The following is a 22,485-nucleotide window of genomic DNA, read 5'->3' as shown; positions in this document are numbered from 1 at the left end:
AAAAAAAAAAAAAAAAAAAAAAAAAAAAAAAAAAAAAGCCTAAGGTCCCAGCTTGGTGGCAATTTGGTTGAAGGCATCATGACTGGTGTTGTCATACGTTTGATAGAATGAAAAGAATGGTGTATAAGTGGGGGGTTTGGAGCATCTTAAAAAGAAAGGATATAAATTCCAGTTTAAGTTTTAGCCTGATACTTATTTGAATGCTAAATTATTTTTTCTGTGTCCTGTTTTAATTATTTCAAAGCTTGTATTGTTGATCAACCGGAGAGGAAATACCTCAAAATTTTAAATTGCACCAAATAGGAGACTATGTTGCCTTGAAACCATTTCTCAAAAAAAAAAAAAAATGTTGCCTTGAAAGTTGAAACCCAAACACAATCCTCCCAGAGAATTTGCCGGAGATGGTTTGGGGCCTCCCAAAGTCCCAATGATCCACAAACTACGACGATCATGTAGAAGAGTAATATTATATGTATTCTCATTTTTTATTTCATTTTTTACTATATTTGTTGAGGTGTCATCCTTTGATTGATTTAAAAAATAAAGTGAGTCACTGTTTTTGTTCATTCACTTTTATTTACTCTATAAAATTTGTACACGTGGTGAGAGTTATACTCTATGGGAGTCTCACGTAGAAAAGAGCAACCATCAGGAAATAATTTTTTTTTAAAACGGCCAGTGCATATGCATTTTCTCTCATTTGCACACATCTAACAAATTAGCAATAGAACCCGTGAAAATTCACTCCCTCCAACACTTTTCACCCGTTTATTTCTTGAGTGACGATGGAAACCAAGACTCATTACCTGAGAATGTATTGGATAAATGTCGTCTTATGACCCTAGAAATGTTTGATACTAGAAATGCTTAGATTTTGAAAACTTGAGCTTAAAATACTTGAAATGCTTAAATTAAGGACTTTGGAATTTTACTCTAAAAAAAAAAGGTACTTGGAATTTTTGAATTGGAGTACTGGACTTTAAATACTTGACTGAATGCTTCAAACTTGAATACTAGCTTGAAATTTGAATCTTTGAACACTTCAAGACTTGAATACTTTAATCACGCCATCCCCTTCACTTAAATTGGATACCTTTATAGTAGAGAGACTAACATCGATACATTACATTTTGAATTTAAATTCAAAGACATTTGAATTCAACATTGGAACCCCCTTAGCTTAGTCAAATTATTTAAAATGTTTAGAAATATTTAACTATATAATATGGGCCATACATTCCATATTTGGGCCTATTAAATTATACAATTGACATGTTCATCAACTTTTTACAAATCAGTTGGCACAATTATTCAAACCCAATTAATTTTTATTTTTTTTTGAAAACAACTCAATTAATTTAATGAGAGGTCAATATATATATAGACTACATCCACGGAAAACTAAACTTGAAATTTTATGATTACCAATGTAACTATCAATTGTTATACCATGGACTAGGGTCCAAAACAGAATTTAGATTATTTGTTGGAGTTAACATATTATGTATCATCAGTTAATATATTACGTCTACTACAATTAACATATTATGTATATACAATTAACATATTATGTGTCTACAGTCAATAAATTATATGTATGTAATTAACATATTATATACCTTTAGTTTATTTATAGGCACATTTCAAACACATAATCTGAATGTCATTTTGAACCAAGGTCCACAATATAAAGGTGGATTCTTATCCATGGTATAACTTGATGTTAACTATTCAATCAATTGTTATACGGTGAAAAATGGTCTAGACAGCTGTGTGGATCATGGTCCCAAGTCATTCTATTAAGTAAGAAGAAACGGTGGTTGTTTCGTCCAATGGCATGCCCGCGACGTGCATCTAAAAAAAATTAAAAAAAAAAAAAAAAAAAACAGTTTTGGTTCNAAAAAAAATTAAAAAAAAAAAAAAAAAAAACAGTTTTGGTTCCATTACCTATCCGCACCATTTCTTACCGTCTACGAGCTTCACCGCAGCAACAATCTTCTCTTTTTTTTCTTTTTTTTTTTTAAAACACAATCTTCTCATTTTGAACCATTGCAGCCAGCCAAAAACTTCATGAAACGTGATAACATTGTTATATATAGCATGCAACATTGCATTCACATGTAAAAAATGTATTTTACAGTTTCTTATTATGCTACTTAAGCTTAAATACATCATAGATTTTACAGTCATTCAAAAATAAATGCAGTCATGATTTCAAAAACAAATGCAGTGAGAATCCATTCCGACACATATGAGATGATTGTAATACCTGAACAAACGTCATGTGTACAATTTCAAGTGAAACTGTGGTGTAGTCAGGGGCGGAGCCACTTTAGGGGTAGGGGGCCGGGCTCCCTCCCAAACCTCACCCACCCCTACCCTTACCTTAAAATATTTTAGTAAATATGAATGTATATATTGATATAGTAAGGATAATAAAATACACTTTTGGCCTTGCTCTAATTGTTTTTAAACAATCTATTATGTTTATATTAAGTGAACTCAAAATATATATTAAAATTTAAATTCATTAAATAGAAAGAAATAAATCAAATAATTAAAGTCACCATTTTTCTTTTTATCTTATTTCTTTTTTGGAGATTTTAATAATGGAAGACATCAAGTATCCATTTTATTTAAAAAAAAAAACTGTAAATTTGAGATATATGCTTTAGTTTTATTAGTTAGGTTGATTAATTAATTAATAATTTATCGTGTATTTTAATTATTTATTTACACTTTGAAGATGTACATTTGCTTGTTTAAATGATTAGTTTTGAAATTGTCAAAAATTAAAATTGATTGTTTAATTCGTAATCTTGATTTTTCTCTTTTATCTCTTAAATTTTGAAATATTTAGTTAATCAGTAAAATGAATATAAATTAATGGCAACCATGTTTTTCCTCATGGAATTGCTTCAAACGACATGACATTTGTGACCCCGTTTTTGTAAATAAATGAGGCCTTATCAAAAGTATATGCTCAATGTTTAAAACCAATACCGTAAAATATATGATTTTTATTTATATATTAATTTCCAATATAAAGATCATGTCAAAGATTTTGAAGGATTCGCCATAACCATGCTCAATTAATTAGGAGAGAAATGAAAATTGAATTGCAACTTTGGTAATCAAAGACATTTAGGAGACCTTTTCAAAAAAAAAAAAAAAGAAATTTAGGAGATCTTCAAAAAAAAAAAAATTAGGAGAAAGTTCTAAAATTAATGAAGGATGAATCTTGCCATCTTTAATGGTGGTGCGTGATTTGGGGCCAAAAACTGATGAGTTTTAGACAAGCTAAGATAGAAAGATGTGTGAAGAAATGTGGGCATTATGCACATGTCAAAAACAGGCGCGGATATAATGCTTGGTCCACAATGCTATGTGGACGATCTACAGTAAAATTTGCTATATTCAACTAATTGGGTTGGGGTTGCCTCACGACCGTGGAATATTAACAGTATAGCTTCTTGGTTCCAATAAAAAAGCTTTGGGCGGTCAGAAACAAATCATATTTTTGAGAGAAAAAGAAAAAAAAAAGTGACTAAAAATTATAATGCAAGTTGAAGTTAAAGGTACCGTAAACGCAAGGGTTGTGTGAATTGTGGAGTGAAAAATGAGAAAGCAGTAGTAGTAGTGAGGACGTTGATGATTAGAGTGTGATTGACAGCACAAATTAAAATTGAAGAAACATACATACAGGCAATCAAATTATACATTATTGTCGTTTTGCCTTTTTATCAGATGAAGTTGATTGGTGTCTGGAATTGTCCAACCCACTTGGATACTTGTCTTCACAGTTGCTTTCTATTTACATTGCATTGTTTGGTATCTATGCAAGGACATGAATGCTGACTAAAGTGAGGAACTCAGAATTGGTTCTTTTTTTTTTTTTCTTTTTCTTTTTCTTTGTGGGTACATGAATGGTGACATTTTTAACCAAAGCAATAGAAAAGAAACAAAAAATTGCATCATGACATCAATCTCAACCAAAGCAATCGTTTTTTAGAATAGTTATGCTTGTCTCCTCACTTTGCACTGGATTATATTGTAGAAACATTGTATATGGATGGCCAACAAGTGCTGATTGAGTTGTTTGGAGTTTAATTAGGAGATTAATTTATCTTAACAACATTTTTTGTAGGTGATGGGGTTATTGGTTGGCCAAATGCCTGTCCAATCCATGAATCCGAGGCTCAAGGCCAGGTGTGGACGTTATAGATATGTATATTGTAAAATGGCGTAGATGTTATCGTGAGCTTATTATAGCATAAACGTTACAGATATGTGTATTGTAAAATGAACATGTAGTATAATTAAAATGATACTCGAGTGTTGCTATAATAAATATATTGTGTGTATAAAATACAACTGAATAGCATAACTGATACATATATATGTATATTATCAAATGAATTTGTAGTATAATTAAAATGATGTTTTAGTGTTGCTATAATGAACCTATTGTATGAATAAAATGAAACTGAACAGCATAATTCATGAATATATGTATATTGTGTGAACTTGTAGTGGAATTAAAATGATACTTTAGTGTTGCTATAATGAAGAACCTATTGTGTGTATAAAATAAAACTGGATAGCAGAGCTCATACAAATATGCATATTTCACTGTTATTATAATAAAACTAGTGTATGAAAAATGAAACTAAAAAACAAAAATAACGGACTAGGAAAAAGCCGATAACAAGCTTCTTTTTTTTTCTTTCTAAAATTAAAATCAAACGACGCTATTTCTTTATGTTCAATTTTGCTACATAGACCATGGTCCACAATACGCTCCCAGCTAGTCATTTTGAGGGTAGATCTCATCGGATCATCTATGTTATTATTCTTAGTCACATGCAACAGTATTGAGAAACCGAATTATTACTACTAATATCCAATCTTTTTTCTCCCAAATACTAAACCATTGAGAAACCGAATTATTACGGTAGACGCTGGTGAATGTGTATGTGTCGTATATTGTAAATTTTTGTGTTTTGCGTTATGAAATTCTGTATCTTAAGAGTATGAATTTTGTATCTAAAACACATTAGTAATTGTGTCTTGTGAAATTCTGTGCCTATGAACATAAATTATGTAATTGAATTAGATTTGAAAAATAAGTAAATATATAAAATGTGTATGTGTATTGTGTTATGATTTTTTTATGTCTTGTATTATGAAATTATGTACTTTACGAATATAAATTATGTATCTCGTCGTATTGATCCAAGGTCCATAATACTATGTGGACCATGATCCATGATATAAATTGCCAATAAGATCACCCCTTGTTCAACTATTTGAATATTTGATCCAATACTTGACTTAGCAACCTTAGCTTGACAAATTTTACGGTGGACCATAATCTATATAGCAGCATGGACCATGAAGTAGGTATGATTTTGATTACACTTTAGTTTCATTTGACAATATTGCTATGTTTTTTACTTTCATTTTCCTCCACACTAGTTTCGTTATAGCAATACTAAAGTATATTTTAATTCTACAATAGTTTCATTTGATAATATACATTATATTATTGCTTCAGCTCTAATTTTTTGTTTTATTTTCCCACACACTAGTTTAATTATAGTAATGTTCAAGTATTATTTTAATTGCATTTCAGGTCATTTGACAATGTATGTTATTGCATGACTCTGGATTTTAGTTTCATTTTCCACGCACACCAGTTTCATTATAGCAATACTAAAATATCATTTAATTATACTACAACTTCGTTGACAATAATTTGCTCTGTTTTTTAGTTTTATTTTCTGGACAGTAGTTTCATTATAGTAAAATTAAAGTATCATTTTAATTCTATTACAGTTTGCTAAAGACCTTATGATCTAGTGGCACCCGGTTGCACCCCCACTTGGGAGGGGGTGGATTCAAGCCTCAGTAGAGGCGAAAGTAGCTATGAACAGATATTACATTGTAATAGAGTTAATAGAACTCAAAAAAAATAAAAATTATAACGATGTATGAACCATGTTCTACTGTATAACAACCGCCTTAACTTGCAACCTATGAATACTTTGTCCCATCTAATGGACTTGGTCAATTTGCACACCATCAATAGAGTAATTAGCCTAGTGGGAAAATATAAAAACTCTAAAAAAGATGTTTAACATCTTTATCATTTGACTTTATATAGTAAAGCTGATGCAGATTGCAACCATGAAATTTGGATTTTATTTGTATCTAAAAAGAAAAAGAAAAGGTGAGATGATGGCTAAGGCTGGGCCTACAAATAGTAGAGTTCATTGAACCTGCAAACATGCATCTTTGAAAGATGTATGTGAAGGGGGCAAGCAAAGCAATTTTCAACCACCTCCTCCTCCTGCTATTATGACTAATCTTCTACTTCTTGATTACACCTCCATCCCCATCAATATTTTGTACTCAACACTTCAAACATGGCTGCTTCTCTGCCTGCCATCATTTCATCTTCATAATTATCACCATCATCATCTACACAAAGATATTGTTTTCTAGTTTGCCTGTATATATCTACAGGATTTTTTTTTACATATTCTTCTTATCTTCATCTTCCACCATCTTATAGAATATAATTTCCCTCAAGGAACTACTTTTCTAGAACTGAACCATTGTTTCTTGCCTGAAAATATTAGTATGAAATATTCACACCTGCCCACACAGACAGCTCAATTGATTCTTAAGTGATTGATTGCGAGCAATGACATAGGCCCGAACCCTGACATAATATAAGTCTTTTATGGACACCAGAAAATGGTTCTCTCGTCAAATGAATAGTCTCCGCATGAGTAGCTCAGTTGATTTCTAGATAGTAAATTATAGACAAACATAGCATCAAGCAGTAGCAGTATAAGCATTCTCTCGCCTAATGAGTAATCTCCGCATGAGCAGCTCAGTTGATTTCTAGATGATAGATTATAGACAAACATAGCATCAAGCACTAACAGTCGCAATATTCACCTAATGTGGTGGCTTCTTATGAACACGAAACAGTGTAAAAGTTTCACCTAATGTATTAGGCCTCTTGTGAATACCAGACACTAATTCTCCCACCTAATGAATCGTTGAGTCAATGTAATCTGCTCTACTATCCAATCAAGCCATGGGGCGAGGGGAGCTTACTAACAAAGTAAGCCTAAACACCCCAATAAACAAGAAGAGTTGGGGGAGGGAAGAATCAACCAAACAAGTAAACACCACACCATTCTTTCATACAAAAGGAAGAACTGCAACCAAACTTTTCACAAACTGACTCAAAGTTTATTTATATAACAAAATTGTTGCACAGTACACAGCAGGAGAAGCAGGGAACCTGATGTAATAGGACACAAACATCCTCAAAAAACCAAGACTGAAAAGGCCAACACAACCTAGGAAAGGTTGCCATGGCCAGAGCCTTAGCATCAGTATCCATGCCCCAGAAGCAGAGTAACATACAACAATCCCATATCCAAATACATTACAAAACCAAGCAGACTCTAAACATGAAAAGCACAATATGTTTAAAGGACTCCACACAGACAATATTACACAAAGAAAGTACACTCTGCATAACAAGCAGTTATTCCAAGTATAACTTAACAACAAAAGCATAACATTAAAGTACTAGGCGACTCCGGGGGGCTGGGGGGTTGATATCGAGTGGAGAAAGCATATCGAAGAATCAATGAGGCAAAAGCATCACCGTGTTATAGCGCTCCACATCCAGGGAACTTGCTGGTTCAGACTCGTGGATCTTCGGGTGGCATGGTGCCAGTGAAAACTGTTGTTTCAGGACAATGGCCGAGAAAGGGGTGAGCCTCCTCTGTCGAGGAGGAAAAAAGGTTTCAACAGGCGGGTTTCAGTGTACCTGCAAAAATATGGTGAAAAAAGGCGCCCACCGTGGCTCGGTGGAAAACAACCAAGTCGCTGAAAAACTCCGTGAGCCCCGAGCAGATGGGAGAAAAAAGCACAAGCATCTACACTTCCATCGCTCGGGGCTGATCCGATAAGACGTGTATGGTTTCGAGTTCCCTGAATACCCTTTGTATGCGATCGATGCCTTCACATCCACATCCATTATCCATATACGTGATAGGATTACGAGAGGATGTCACACCTCCACAAATTCTCCACGAGCAATTCGATTGCACTGCAAGTCATGGAATTGCAGTGCTGAAGATTCAAACCGAGCAGACTCTTTCCCAGTTTCCTAAGAGAAGGAACACTCTTGCTCGATACCATAGAGCAACCCGACAACGAAAGAATCTGTAGATTCATTTGTACGCCACGAGACAGCACAGCAACCCCGGAATCAGTTATTGAACATTTCGAAACATCGAGATCATTAAGTAAAAGGCAGTTCTCAGCAACTGCCACCAAGCTCGCATCAGAAACCCTCCTGCAGCCGTCAAGATTCAAAACTTCCAACGTCTGACCGTGTAACCTAGCTAGGGCTAGCACCACTTCGTCCGTCAAATTCAGGCAGTCGCTAAGATTCACCTTCACAAGCCCTGCCTCGCAGCTCTCCAGAAGAGGGAGAATAGCAGCATCGGTTATTCCATAAAGCCCGCTGAGGTCCAAGTGATGAAGCTGCGGGCAAAGCTTACCCACCATAGCCAAACTAGTGCTGCCAAAACCCGGACAGTTTCGGATGGACAAGGATCTAAGGGTTTCGCACGGGGACAGAACTAGAGTTTCGGGAGCTATATCCTTGATGGCCATACACTTCACCACGCAAAGAGACTTTAACTTGTTGCAATTTGAAACAGCATACAGAATACCGGCTTGGGTGATCCTGTTGCACTCCTCCAATTGCAAACTTTCGAGGGATCCCGCGGCTTTAGTAAAGGCCACTAGCCCATGGTCAGACACAAAGCAACACTTGCGAAGACACATCTGTTTAATATTCGGACAACCCTTCCCCAATGCTTCAAGACTAACGTCTGTGGTTCCCCTACACGAAGTGATTGCCAAAGAAGCGAGAGTCTGCAGACCTTGGGCATTGCCCATAACCCAAAAACCCTTCTGGCTCACATTCTGAAGCGCACCGAGAGAAAGACAAGTAATCGCTTTGCCATAGTGTCCAATAACAGCAAGTGAGAAATCGGTGATGTTTAAAGCATGGAGTTTCACTTTTGTTAAGACCGCAGAAGCTGATGATAGCAGACTCGCAACACCCTGATCGCCAACTAGAGGGCAGTCCTTGATGGTGAGGCACTGCAGTTTAGTACAGTACCTTCCGATTGCTTGCAGGCCCTCGTTACCAATATTGGGGCACGATTCGATTGTCAACGAGGTTATATTGGTGCACCTTTCCGCAATTGCAACAAGACCTTTGTTGGAAATTGAAGGACACTGGCATAGATCCAGCTTTTCCAATGAACGGCATTCCCTTGCGATCTCTAAAAGACCTTCATCTCCAACATTAGGGACATTCCACAACGATAGGACCCTGAGGGATGGGCAACCACGCCCGATTGCTGATAGACCAACATTAGTAATTCCACGCGCAGAGTTGCTCCCTCGAACATAGAGCTTCCCGAGTCCCCCACGGCTTGAAGTCCCGACTGCAATGGCAGCCAATCTAACATCAGTAGCTTTCTTCCCTTCCACAGACCTTGAAAGGTACCCATCGCATTCTACTTCGAGATCTTCATCAGCGGGGCTCATTTCTACATCATTTGTAGCCCCGTCAACTTTGTCAGCAATAGATAGATCCTGATGGCTCTTGCTTCTGAAAATTTCAGAATTGCGGACACTACTCATGAGCATGAGCCATCGCTTGGAAACACAAGCAGCGGAACTCCTTTCACGGCCTCCAGACAAACGTCTAAAGATCTCAAAGAGGCATTCATCAGGAAGAGCTTCGATGGATGGTTTCTTTTCCTGAACTTCAACAACAAATGGGCCAGTAATCCTCGCCCGCTTTCTAGAGGGGCAGTAAACATCCACATGACCAAGAGATAGCATGAGGCCCAAATCTGCAGAACACAATGAGCTCCCAGCAAGGAAGTCATCATCACCTGAAAACCAGAGTGGGAACTAATTAATTAAATATCTTTCTTCCAGGTAAACTGCATATATCCTTATACCTAAAGTTGAAGAGAAAACAATTCTTGAAACAATCCAAACAATTTTTTTTGGAAAAATCTCCACTTTTTTTGGACAAATGTTTTGTCCTCCATAGAAGGATTCACCCTCGATTATATAAACTTTCTGTTCATTTGATTCACAATTTGTGGCACCCTTAAATCTAACAATATTATTCATATAGTTTACATGCTGTATCCTACCTGAACTCCCACTAGAAATCCATATTAGGAATAAACTTTTAGCCATTAACAACTCTAATCTAGCCAAATGGATCATAAAATTTAATTTTATCAAAGTTTCATACAATAATTTCCAATCTTCTACTTAAATTCTGAACAATAATAACATCCATAAAACATTTACCAAAGATGCCCTCTTTTTTCCATAGCCAGATAGAAGTATACAGAATCTATCAATTCAATTGGTTTCCGAAAACATGTTTCTTTCTGCTACAGATAGAAACTACTCCATCATTAAACAAGTTGCCAATAACTATGTACTTATACAAACAAGTATGCAAAGAAAATCAAGAACACTAATAAATCTAATATTATTCCCAACATAAACTAACAAATAGATTGATCAAAAAATTAAAAAGAAAAATCAGAAAAGAAAAGGCTAAAAAGATCAAGAAAGAAAAACTCACCACTGTAATTAACAAGAGTAGGCATGGCTGTTTCTTTTCAGAAGAAACCCCCAAAGAGAGAGCAAAAAAGATGAGATTTAGTAGCAAAATCAACACAACCCAGATTAGGATTTCGGCCAAGATTTGCATTCCAGATCCAAAGCCCAGATTTTTCAAGCAAAAAACCCCACTTAGAGTAGGGAAAAAAAAAAGGGGAAAGCTAGAGAGAGAAAGGAAAGAGGATGGAGGAAGAAGAAGAAGATGGGGATCAATTTCTTACAGTTTTTGTGTATATATACATGCACATAAATAGTCATGGTCAATTTTGTTTTCTTAAATTAAGTGTATTTGGTGAGGTGTCAGGACCATAGTTAGATACAAAAACCATCACCTGTTTCCTCCCATTCTAACATTGTTCAATGTATCATTCCCTAAAACCGGCACTTCCAGTCATCCTTCTCTTCACACCTCACCACTTGTTCTCTTCCTCCCTAACCTAGCCTCTTCTACAATTCAATACATTTTATTTTTTTACTAAATTTCATTTAGAGTTAATTCTATTTTTTATCCGAGATTTATAGGTGTCAGTTCACTTTTAATTCTTTTTATTAAAATATTCACATTTGATCTTAGTATTATTGTGACATCACTATTTTTTGTTCTCCAACAACAAAATCGTTAAAATATCGTTAAATACAAAGACATTTCGATCATTTTTATACAAAGTGAGTTGTTACTGCTATATTTTATGTCTATTTTTTAAAAAGAAATTCGTAATTAAAGATCGAAATGTCTTTGTATTTAACCGCATTAAAATTATTTTGTTAATAAAGGACCAATACTCATGTTACAATAACACTAGGACCAAATGTGGATGGTCTAATAAAAATAACTAAAAATTGATTATCACCTATCAATATAGGACAAAAATAGAATTAATTATTTTATTTAATATTTAATTACAAATCATTTCGCAAAATGCATAAAAATTACATTTTTTTTTGTATCTATCTATCAAACACCCATGGATTACGAAAGTGAAAGTCACATAATAATATTTAATAAACCAATAATTGAAAAAAGAATTTGTGTGGCGGCACATAAGTTATACTTCCCCCTCAAATAATGTTAATGGTATAAAATAGTAAAATCTTTTATTTTAAAACTTATACAATTCAATATGATTTATACTAACCTTGCGCAGAAACTCTTAATCATTAAGGTTTTCGCTTTTTCAAAAATGTTTCTTTCTACAAAATTTAAAAAAAAAAAAAAAACTTTATAAACGTTTTAAAATTGTTTATCTAATTTTAAAAAAATTAAAATACTTTTTTTTTTCATTTTCTAAAAAGAAACTAGTAAACAAATTATATATATGTGTGTGTGTGTGTGTGTGTACAAAAATATTTACAGACACACTTTATATATATTTAAGATATTTCAAGATATATGTTTGATTTAAGTAAAATACATATAGTTTTTACTTCCGAATATAGTATATGTATAATTTAAGCATCTAATATTTGAATCAAATTTATATCCAGACATAATATAACTAAACTTATTTGAACTAATAACATATGGAGTTCACTTAAAATCTAAAAACATGTTTAGATTTAAACTTTTAATAATTAATAAAGATAATATGGATAATGTGACTAATTTCTAAGTGTCTAACTTTATGTTGGTACAAACGATGATAATAAGGAAGAATGATAATGCATATAATTATAGTATGATATTTGTATGTATAATAATTTAATAAATGTGAGGAGTAGTGGTAAGAGTAGATAGATAGATAAACACATAGGTGATAGGGGTGGGTAGGCCAGGTAAGTTGATGGAGTATATAGATAAAATGAGGTAGAAGTTTCTAGTTAAAAGAAATGACGATTATAAATTAAATTATTTGTATTTTTATATTTGAAAATTTTTAAAAACAAGAAAAAAAACTATTTTTAGTTTAGTTTCTAAATTGAAAAACTATACGAGTAGATATATTTTTTTTAAAAAAAAAATTAAAAATTCGTCAATTAATAAGTGTGCCATAAGAATTCTCTAAAGAGTAATACTCCTGTAATTTATCCTTTACTAATGGGATGAAAGGGCATAAAGGACAACAAATAAAGTGAGCAATCCATTGCTATCAATATTCAATCGTATTATACAATGTCATTAAATATGGATTCTGACCATGTTACAATGTAGTATCTGTTCAATATCGTTCCCATTAGAATTCAAACCTATGATCTCTTATTTGGGAGAATTACTTCGTGTCGCTAAATCACAAGGTCATTGGCAGAATACATCTGATTAATTTTTATTTTTTTTTGTGTGTATTTTGTTCCTGTAACGGGATTTGACGTGTTCGAATTATTTATAATATAATATTTCATAATAATTAATTTAATATTAATATATTTAAAACTATATTTAAAATAAAATTAATATTAAGCATAAAATTATATTTAAAAATGATTAAAAAAAATGGATGGATGAAATAACATTTTTTTCCATCTTTTTGGTTGAACTTAATTATATACAACATATATGTCCAAATTAATATATTTAAAACTATATTTAAAATTATATTTAAAAATGATTTTAAAAAATGGATGGATGAAATAACATTGTTTCCATCTTTTTGGTTGAACTTATCTACAACATATATGTCCAAAATTAATACAACATATTTTTTTTATAGAAAAAAATGGTTCGTACTCATTGTCTTTACATATTTCTGCTCCTTCCAAATGCTGGGGCTAGAATGTTTATACGACTTATCCATATCTCGTCTAAAAATTAAAGAAAGGTAGATTATTGATTAATAATGATCATAAATGGAATACTTTATACAGTAATACTGATTTAAATAAGTCTTTCCAATTTAATATCTAATATATACTTACGAAATTTTAATGGCATAAGAGCAATTTTTTGTTCAATAATAATTGATAGTATAACATGCATTTGTACCTACTGTTGATCAACTAAATCGAAGACATGTAGAGGTTGGGGGCGACGGATGGGAGATGGATAGCTGCTGCAAATGGTGTTTTGGAGGGGGCAAATGAATCACACACAGTGGAAGCAATGGCTTGCAAGGAGGTTTTGTTGTAAATTAAAGACAAAGATTTATTCTGTGTTCAATTTCGATCGGATTGTCAAGTTTTTTGTAGAAAATTAATTAAGTATTCTAATTTTAGTTCACATCTTGATTTTGTTTATGATGATTGTTTAGTTTTACTTAGTTCTTTAAATTCTTGTCATGCTAGTTTTATTGGCCGTCAGTTTGTGAATTGAGTATAGCTCATGTTCTGGCTGCATCTGTTGTTAAATTAGTACTCCGTAATTCTTTTCCTCGGGTTTGGGAGAGTTCCCCGCTTGAAAGTATTGTTCACTTTCTTGATTAATAATATGCGTTGGTTATTTAAAAAAAATAATAAAAAATTACTAACTCTTGTTTGCATCAGACCGGCATAATTAAGGGTAAAGTGCTAATCATATTGGTTTTTTCATAAGAGAGAGTGTTTTGAACTCCCGACTTCTCTTAAAGGATGATGATGCATGGTCGCTTACGCCAATTAAATTGGTTAGTATTATGTTTATTTAACATTAATTTTGATGAACATTTCTAACTTTAATTGATTGTCTTAATGACTCTCAACTTTTAAATTCTTATAACAAGTTTTAATTCTTAGCATCCAATTCAGTATATATATACCAAATAAATTGTTTGAATATCAAACTTAAGAACCCTTCACTGTTTTTATCCAGAAGGTTGATGAAAAAGATAAATCACAAAAAGGCATTGGATCGAGTTTTACCGGCGGCAGTGTGAGAGCAACCTCTCACGTGAGAAGAGCTCTTTGTGTACAGTAAGCAAATGTTTAGCCTCTGAGTTTAGCTGAGTTACCATGATTTACTGTCGGGCCTTGAAGTTGGGGATCCACCTTTTCCAAAAGAAGGATAAATCACATAAGTATACCTAATAAATACATATTTATATATCAATAACAATAAACTGCTAGAGCTAATAATTAATTATCAATGAGTGGAGATTTCAACAAAGATTTTAGACCAATAAAACTTGAGAGCCTAAACTGAAATGCAAATTGATTAAAAAATATACAAATCCAAATTGGCATTGCAAGTGGGTGTGGTGATGATGAAGCTAAGGGGATTGCCATGCTTATATATTATCTATACTTGAGAGTCTGGAAATGTAGGCTGGCAGCTGCAGTACACTGCATGTGTTCTGCTCCAATATCTTTCACAAAATTAAAGTAGGTTTACAACTTGGGGGATTTTTATTTTTAATTTCCCCCCTAAACACAACTTGTTTGATTTTTAAAAACAATACAAAAGAAAAAAGCTGGTTTAACTTGTAATATAATCAAGAAACAGGGAATTAAGCAAAACGTACAATCTGGATTCAGGAATTACAACTGGCTTTCACGCCCCTGATTGCGGTTTTCTATGTATTTGGCCTTTGTTTTTTTACTCTTTTATTTTATGTATGGTTGTACCACTTGTACCTTAGCTCCTTGACAGTAATGAGCACATTTAAATATTAACAACATATCCCAAACACTTTTTCTTTTCTTCAACGGTGGGTAGCATACTAGCTAACATATAATGTATTACAATATTAATTTATTGACAAATATGCAGATTAAAATTAGAGATGATCATGATTTGCAAGTTCAAAATGAACCAGATACAGTAAAATTGGAATCATATGTATGAATCGGAACTCATATGGTTTTGGTTTCTAAAATATCAAAATTGTTGCAATGTTTGATATAGTTATTTTAGAATTAAAAAAAACTCTTGAAATGTTAAACTTTGATAATTTTGGAAATAAAAAAAAAGTTTTAGAAAATAATGATAATAAAATAAAGGTTTGAATCGAAACTAAAACTTTCTAACATCGAAACATGGATCAGAAACCGGTGGTTTGAATTGACATATATTGGTAAAATGGGTTTGTTTTCATATATGAGTATTAGGGATCGGATGAGCGTTTGAGCATATTTGAGATGAATGCATATCTAATCCGTTAAAGGTAGATTTGAAAAATCTTATCCGCTATATATAAATGGATTTGAAATATATATCTCATATGCTAAAAGGATTTAAAAATCTCATCCACAAATGGTGTGAATCCGATTCAATCCAATCTGATCCGCTAATGACAAATTTGGTGGATTGGATGCGGATATGAGCCAGATTTTAAGTTTAAAATATAAAATAAATTATAATACAATATTTCAAATATTCAAAAATCATAATCATAATCATGATTTTTCAAACATCCAATTAAAAAAAAACAAGATATCCAATTTTAAAAAATACAAATAATTAATTTAAGACTCAAACAAATTTAAATTACTAATCTTCATTCATCTTCAACGTAGTATATTATTGAGTTTGTGGTTGTGTCACGGTGAAGAAGAACAAATTTACTTGAAGAGTAAAGAAGATGGAAAGTCATATATAAATGATAATTGAAAAAGGCAGACCTAAAACCCTAGACTAAGTCTAAAAAAATTAAAAATGATTATAACTTTATTTTTGAGCCACACTGGTGGTTGGACACTCAACAGTGAGCTACTAGGCTAGTGTGTGTGTGAGTGTGTAACAATAGCGGAGTAGTGTAGCAGATTGGACATATAACAGATTTTGAGGAGTCACACTCGCATTCAATCCACTAGAGGCGGATTTTCACTAAGTGGTTCGACATCACATCCATTTTAAGTGGATGCGGATTGGATCGGATTTGGCGGATCATTGCTCACCCCTAATGAGTATGTCTTACACTTATCTTAATACTAGTTATAATCGCGCATTGCAAGATTAAAATAATGTCCATTATGAAAATGAAAATAAATAAATAAATACTATAATATTTAAATATAAAAGTTAATTACTATAATATAAAATTGATTGTTTTCAATATAATAAGAATAAGTATTTTCGACTTGTGATAAAAGTAGTAGTAAAGATGAGTATTGTCGTAGATACTTATGATTAAAAATAAAAATCATGTCTTAATAACTTTCATATTAAACTAAAGTCTTCTTAATACAATTTTGATCACAAGTAATAAGTAAATAATTTTTTTTTGTTTTTGTTTTTTGTTTTTTTTTTTTGTTAAAAGTGACGTAATGATTATAATAGACTTACTAATGATGTCAAAGGGTAATTAAGAATTATGCAATAAAGTTATATATAACATATAGGTTCATTGGTTTTCCTTGTGTATATGATTGAGACTTCAATCATTGTTATATTACTCTCATTGATATTTTTAAACACTAATTTTTTTTCGTATAAAATTTATTAGATATTGACTAATTGATTCAGTTGCATCAATTTGAAGAGTTAAGGTGTCCCATTGAATTTTTTTTTACCTAATTCATTAATGTCAATAAGCTAAAAAAAAAAAAAACTATTTAGAGTATCTTTTTGGTATTAATTGGTTGCATTTTCTGTTTATAAATCTAATTTACCTTATTAGTTATTGTAATGTTTATGTTTATCAATATTTATTCAAATTTATATTTTTAATATTGAATTATTTTTATTTACAGTATAATGAAAACAATAGTTAAAATCACAAATAACAACGACGGTGAAAATAACTACACCAATTATTATTATTTAGAATAAAATTATTTTAAATTTATACCTAAAACAAAAAGTAATATAAGAACAAGTAAATAAAAAAATATATTCATACTCTTTAAAGTCATAATATCTAAACTCAATAAAAACTTATATAAAAGAAATAATGCCTAGATAATATCTAATAACATAAAATCATTTAAATTAAAATAACATAAAATAAGTCAAATGAAAATAACATAAAATCATTTAAATTAAAATAACATAAAAGAAGAATCAAATGAAAATAACATAAAATCATTTAAATTAAAATAACATAAAAGAAGAATCAAATGAAAATAACATAAAATCATTTAAATTAAAATAACATAAAAGAAGAATCACATGAAAATAACATAAAATCATTTAAATTAAAATAACATAAAAGAAGAATCAAATGAAAATAACATAAAATCATTTAAATTAAAATAACATAAAAGAAGAATCAAATGAAAATAACATAAAATCATTTAAATTAAAATAACATAAAATAAGTCAAATGAAAATAACATAAAATCATTTAAATTAAAATAACATAAAAGAAGAATCAAAATCAAAATGAGATGAAATCTCGGGGGTGAACCTAATGCAAAAAAGACAAATCAAGGTGCAAAAAAGACAAATCAAGTTCTGTATTTTCGAATTGAGAGAGATAATGAGAGAGATAAAGAATTCTCACTATTTCTTAGATTCGTGGACCCAATTCAATTCAGTGGGATCCTTTATTCACATTTTTTTCCACCAAGAACGTTTTCTAAAACTCTTTGACCCACGAATTTTTAGTATTCTACTTTCACGCAATTTCCAGGGTTCAACAAGCAATCGATCTTTCACGATCAGGGGAGTAATACTCTTTGTAGTAGCGGTACTTATATATCGTATTAACAATCGAAATATGGTCGAAAGAAAAAACCTATATTTGACAGGGTTTCTTCCTATACCTATGAATTCCACTGGACCCAGAAATGATCGATTGGAAGAAGCTGTTGGGTCTTCCAATATCAATAGGTTGATTGTTTCGCTCCTGTATCTTCCAAAAGGAAAAAAGATCTCTGAGAGTTCTTTCCTGAATCGGAAAGAGAGTACTGGGGTTCTCTCAATAACAAAGAGGAATTCTAGTTGTAAGATATCTAATGAAACCGTCGCCGAAATTGAGATCTTATTCAAAGAGAAAGATAGCAAATCTCTGGAGTTTCTTTTTGTATATTATATGGATGATGATTCGACCCACAAGGACCATGATTGGAAATTGGCTGATCCTATTTTATTGGAAAGATTAGCGAAAGACTGGATTTCTTATCTTATGTCTGCTTTTCGTGAAAAAAGACCAATTGAAGCGGGGGTTTTCTTCAAACAACATGAGCATGTTTCCCATCTCTTCTCGAGAGGGGCTATCTCGTTGCAAAATTGTACTCAATTTCATATGTGGAAATTCCGCCAAGATCTCTTCCTTTTATTCCCTAGTTGGGGGAATAATCCGCCCGAATCGTATTTTTGGTTAGGCAATGTGTGGTTGGGAAAGAAGGATCGGTTTTTTAGCAAGGTACGGAATGTATGGTCAAATATTCAATATGATTCCACAAGGTCTAGTTTCGTTCAAGTAACGGATTCTAGCCAACTGAAAGGATCCTCTGATCAATCCAGAGATCATTTGGATTCCAATCATTTGGATTCCATTAGTAATGAGGATTCGGAATATCGCACATTGATCAATCAAAGAGAGATTCAACAACTAGAAGAAAGATCGATTCCCTGGGATCCTTCCTTTCTTCAAACGGAACGAAAAGAGATAGAATCAGACCGATTCCCGAAAAACCTTTCTGGATATTCCTCAATGTCCCAGCTATTCACGGAACGCGAGAAACCGATGATTAATCATCTGTTTCCGGAAGAAATGGAAGAATTTCTTGGGAATGCTACAAGATCCGTTCGTTCTTTTTTCTCTGATAGATGGTCAGAACTTCATCTGGGTTCGAATCCTACTGAGAGGTCCACTAGAGAGCAGAAATTGTTGAAGAAACATCTTTCTTTTGTCCGGCGATCAGAAAATAAAGAAATGATTCATTTATTCAAAATCATTACGTATTTACAAAATACTGTCTCAATTCATTCTATTTCATTAGATCCGGGATGTGATATGGTTCCGAAGGATGACCCGGATCTGGACAGTTCCAATAAGATTTCATTCTTTAACAAAAATCCATTTTTTGATTTCTTTCAACGAAAGGAGCCAAAAATAAAAGGTGAGCTTCTGCAAAGGCCTTCCGTGGCAAGAGCGTCTGCAACCTGATTGGCCTCTCGGTAGATATGCGTTAAGGATGAACCCCAAGATAAAAGGCAAGAGCGAATGTAAAGAATGGCTTGCTTGATTTTCCATGGGATTCTTGACGTTGATGATGATATAAAATTAGCAATAGAGAGGGAATCAACTTCAACAAAGGCTGGGATCTTTGCTGTAATTTCGCACCAGTGTATGGCAAAGCGTAGAGCCAGGACTTCCGCCTCCAAAGCTGATGAAGCATCGAGCGGGAAGCAGATACCAGCAAGAATGCGACCAGAAGAGTCTCTAAGACAAGCTCCGCCCGCAGCACCGTTGGATGAGAGCATTGCATCTGTGTTGAGTTTTAATCTGCCCGAGGGCGGCGCAAGCCATTGTACCCGAATGATATTTCGTCGCGGAGGTTCAGAGAATCTAGCAATCAAGCCTTCCGAGAGTAGGAATGAGTCAGAATCATGATGGCGACGAAGAGGCCGTGAGAGTGAGAGCAGAACTGATTCACGTTTGATTCTTTTAATGGTGTAAATGGCAGAGAAAGTGGAATCATCATAAATAGCTTCATTGTAGGCAATCCAAAGATACCAAAGCACAAGACTAGGAATGATTCTAGCAAAGCTTCCAACAGAAGAGCCTGTGGATGATGACAACTACCATGAGTGGCATGCAGATCGAACGGAGGATGCATTAAGAATAGAGAGTCCAAAAGTTCTGCCAAAATATTGCCAGACTTCAAAAACCTTTCCACATTGCATTAAGCAGTGTTCCAAGTTCGCACTTGCGCAGCGACAGAATGGACAGATTGATGGCATGCAGAATCCAAATCTTTCAATAATATCTGGGAACGGGAGAAGTCTCTTTAAGAGTTTCCACATGAAGACCGAAATTTTAGATGGTATTCCACCGCCCCAGATACAATTTGCAGATAGTGTTGATCCCGCTCGTGGACGGAGGCGATCATAAGCAGAAGAGAAAGAAAAGTTGCCATAAGTGGATGGCATCCAGACTAGTTCACCATCTTTCTGAGCCGTGTTTTCCTCAACAAAATCTATCACCTCTTGCATGCGTCTCCAAGTTATGGATTCCGAAGTTCTTGATGGGTTTTGAGTGTAGCGAGCTTGCATGAAACAGCTCCATAGGGAGTCTCCTTGCTTAAAGTTGAAGTATAATTTGGCTGAGAAGGCAAGTTGAATGGTTGACAAGCATCGGATCCCCAGGCCACCCTCTTCCGGTGGCATGCTTATTTTGCTCCATGAAGCCCAATGTCTCTTCGGCCGTCCCTCATTAGTGCCCCATAGAAAACTAGCGAACTTAGCCTCAAGAGTCCTCACGATTTGACGTGGCAAAACAATAGAAGCCATCGTGTACAGGGGCATCGTTGAGAGGACATGTTTGATCAGAGTGAGACGACCCCCCGGAGATAGGAGTTTACGTTGCCAGCTTGTGAGCTTTTCATCCACCTTCTCCAGTAAACGTTGGTAGTAGTAGAGATGATTCCTACCTTTGAATAAATTCACCCCCAAATAGCGGAAAGGCAGAGTTGAGCGCTGCATGCTCAGGATTTGAGACATAGAGGATGCTCTTCTGGCTGTGCAATGTTTGGATGTGATGAAAAAACTCTTGTTATAGTTGATTCTTTGCCCAGAACCTGCTTGATAATTCTTCAGGGTCTCCGCCAAGGCCTTAAGTGAGCTTGATGAGCCATTTGTAAAAATGATAATATCGTCTGCAAAAGCTAAATGGGAAATAACAGGGCAGTGGAGGCTAGTTGAATAAGGGGAGATTATACCAGTTCCCATTTTGAGAATGAGAGAGCGTGAGAGAGCTTCTGAAGCAAGGATAAAAAGCAGAGGTGATAGAGGGTCACCTTGCTTTAGCCCTCTTGATGGTTGGAAGAAACCGCAGCTAATTCCGTTGACCAAAATGGATAATCTTGTTGCCTCAAGGTTGTTCATGATAATATTTATAAAAAAACCGAAAATCCAAACTTATTGAGAGCTGCACGTAGGAAGGGCCAAGAGACTCTGTCGAAGGCCTTCATCATGTCCAATTTAATTGCTACATTTGAGCCTCTACACCTTTTGTCAATGTATTGGATTAGTTCAAAGGCTAGCAGGACATTGTCTTGAATATTTCTACCTTCCACAAAGCCTGTTTGTTCTTTGGATATCAATTTTGGCAGAATTTTACTCAGTCTGGTAGCTAGTATTCTGGTGAATACCTTACTAATAAAGGTGCATAAGCAGATCGGCCTAAAGTCCCCAAAAGAATTTGGGTTTTTTGTCTTTGGAATCAAGACAATTTGTGCACTGGCCATTGCACGTGGGATCGGCACTCCAGCAAAGCAATCCATCGTGGCAGAAAAGATATCATCTTGAACAATCTCCCAACAGTGTCTAAAGAAACAGCCTGAGAAACCATCCGGTCCTGTTGCACTGTCTGGGTCAAGCTTCCACACTGCTTCTTTTACCTCCTCTCGAGATAGCGGCATTAAAAGAGAGGCATTGTCGGAGTTTTCCAAGCTTGAGGGGAGATTATGCAGAAGGGATTCCATCTCAGAGCATTCTTCAGCCATAAAAAGCATGGAAAAGAAAGATTCGGCTTCCTCTTGAATTGCTGATGGGGTGGTAAGGAGATCGCCAGAAGCATTTTTAATAGCACATATCCTTTGCCTTCGATATCTGTCTTTAACCGTAGCATGGAAATATCGCGTGTTGGCATCTCCTTCTTTTATCCATTTGACCCGAGCTTTTTGCCTCCAGAACATCTCTTCTTGCTTAAGAGTTAAAAGAAGCTCCGCTTGGAGTTTGTGTAGCAAAGCACGGTTTTCTGG

General features: G+C 33.9%; 1 protein-coding gene across 1 annotated transcript; it reads right to left on the bottom strand.

Moving 5' to 3' along the window:
• Positions 1–7,247: 7,247 nt before the first annotated feature.
• On the bottom strand, positions 7,248–10,967 carry LOC116011983 (EIN3-binding F-box protein 1-like). The gene is made up of 2 exons (XM_031251436.1): positions 10,730–10,967; positions 7,248–10,013 (listed from the first exon to the last, which is right to left on the bottom strand). Exons 1-2 carry the CDS (start codon positions 10,752–10,754, stop codon positions 8,089–8,091), a joined length of 1,950 nt encoding a protein of 649 aa, XP_031107296.1. The 5' UTR covers positions 10,755–10,967; the 3' UTR covers positions 7,248–8,088.
• Between the last annotated feature and the right edge of the window lie 11,518 nt (positions 10,968–22,485).

Source organism: Ipomoea triloba, chromosome 3 (genome assembly GCF_003576645.1).
Source record: "Ipomoea triloba cultivar NCNSP0323 chromosome 3, ASM357664v1".
NCBI lineage: Eukaryota > Viridiplantae > Streptophyta > Magnoliopsida > Solanales > Convolvulaceae > Ipomoea > Ipomoea triloba.
The sequence above is the reverse complement of the archived record's forward strand: the minus strand, read 5'-3'. Positions and strand labels throughout refer to the sequence as shown.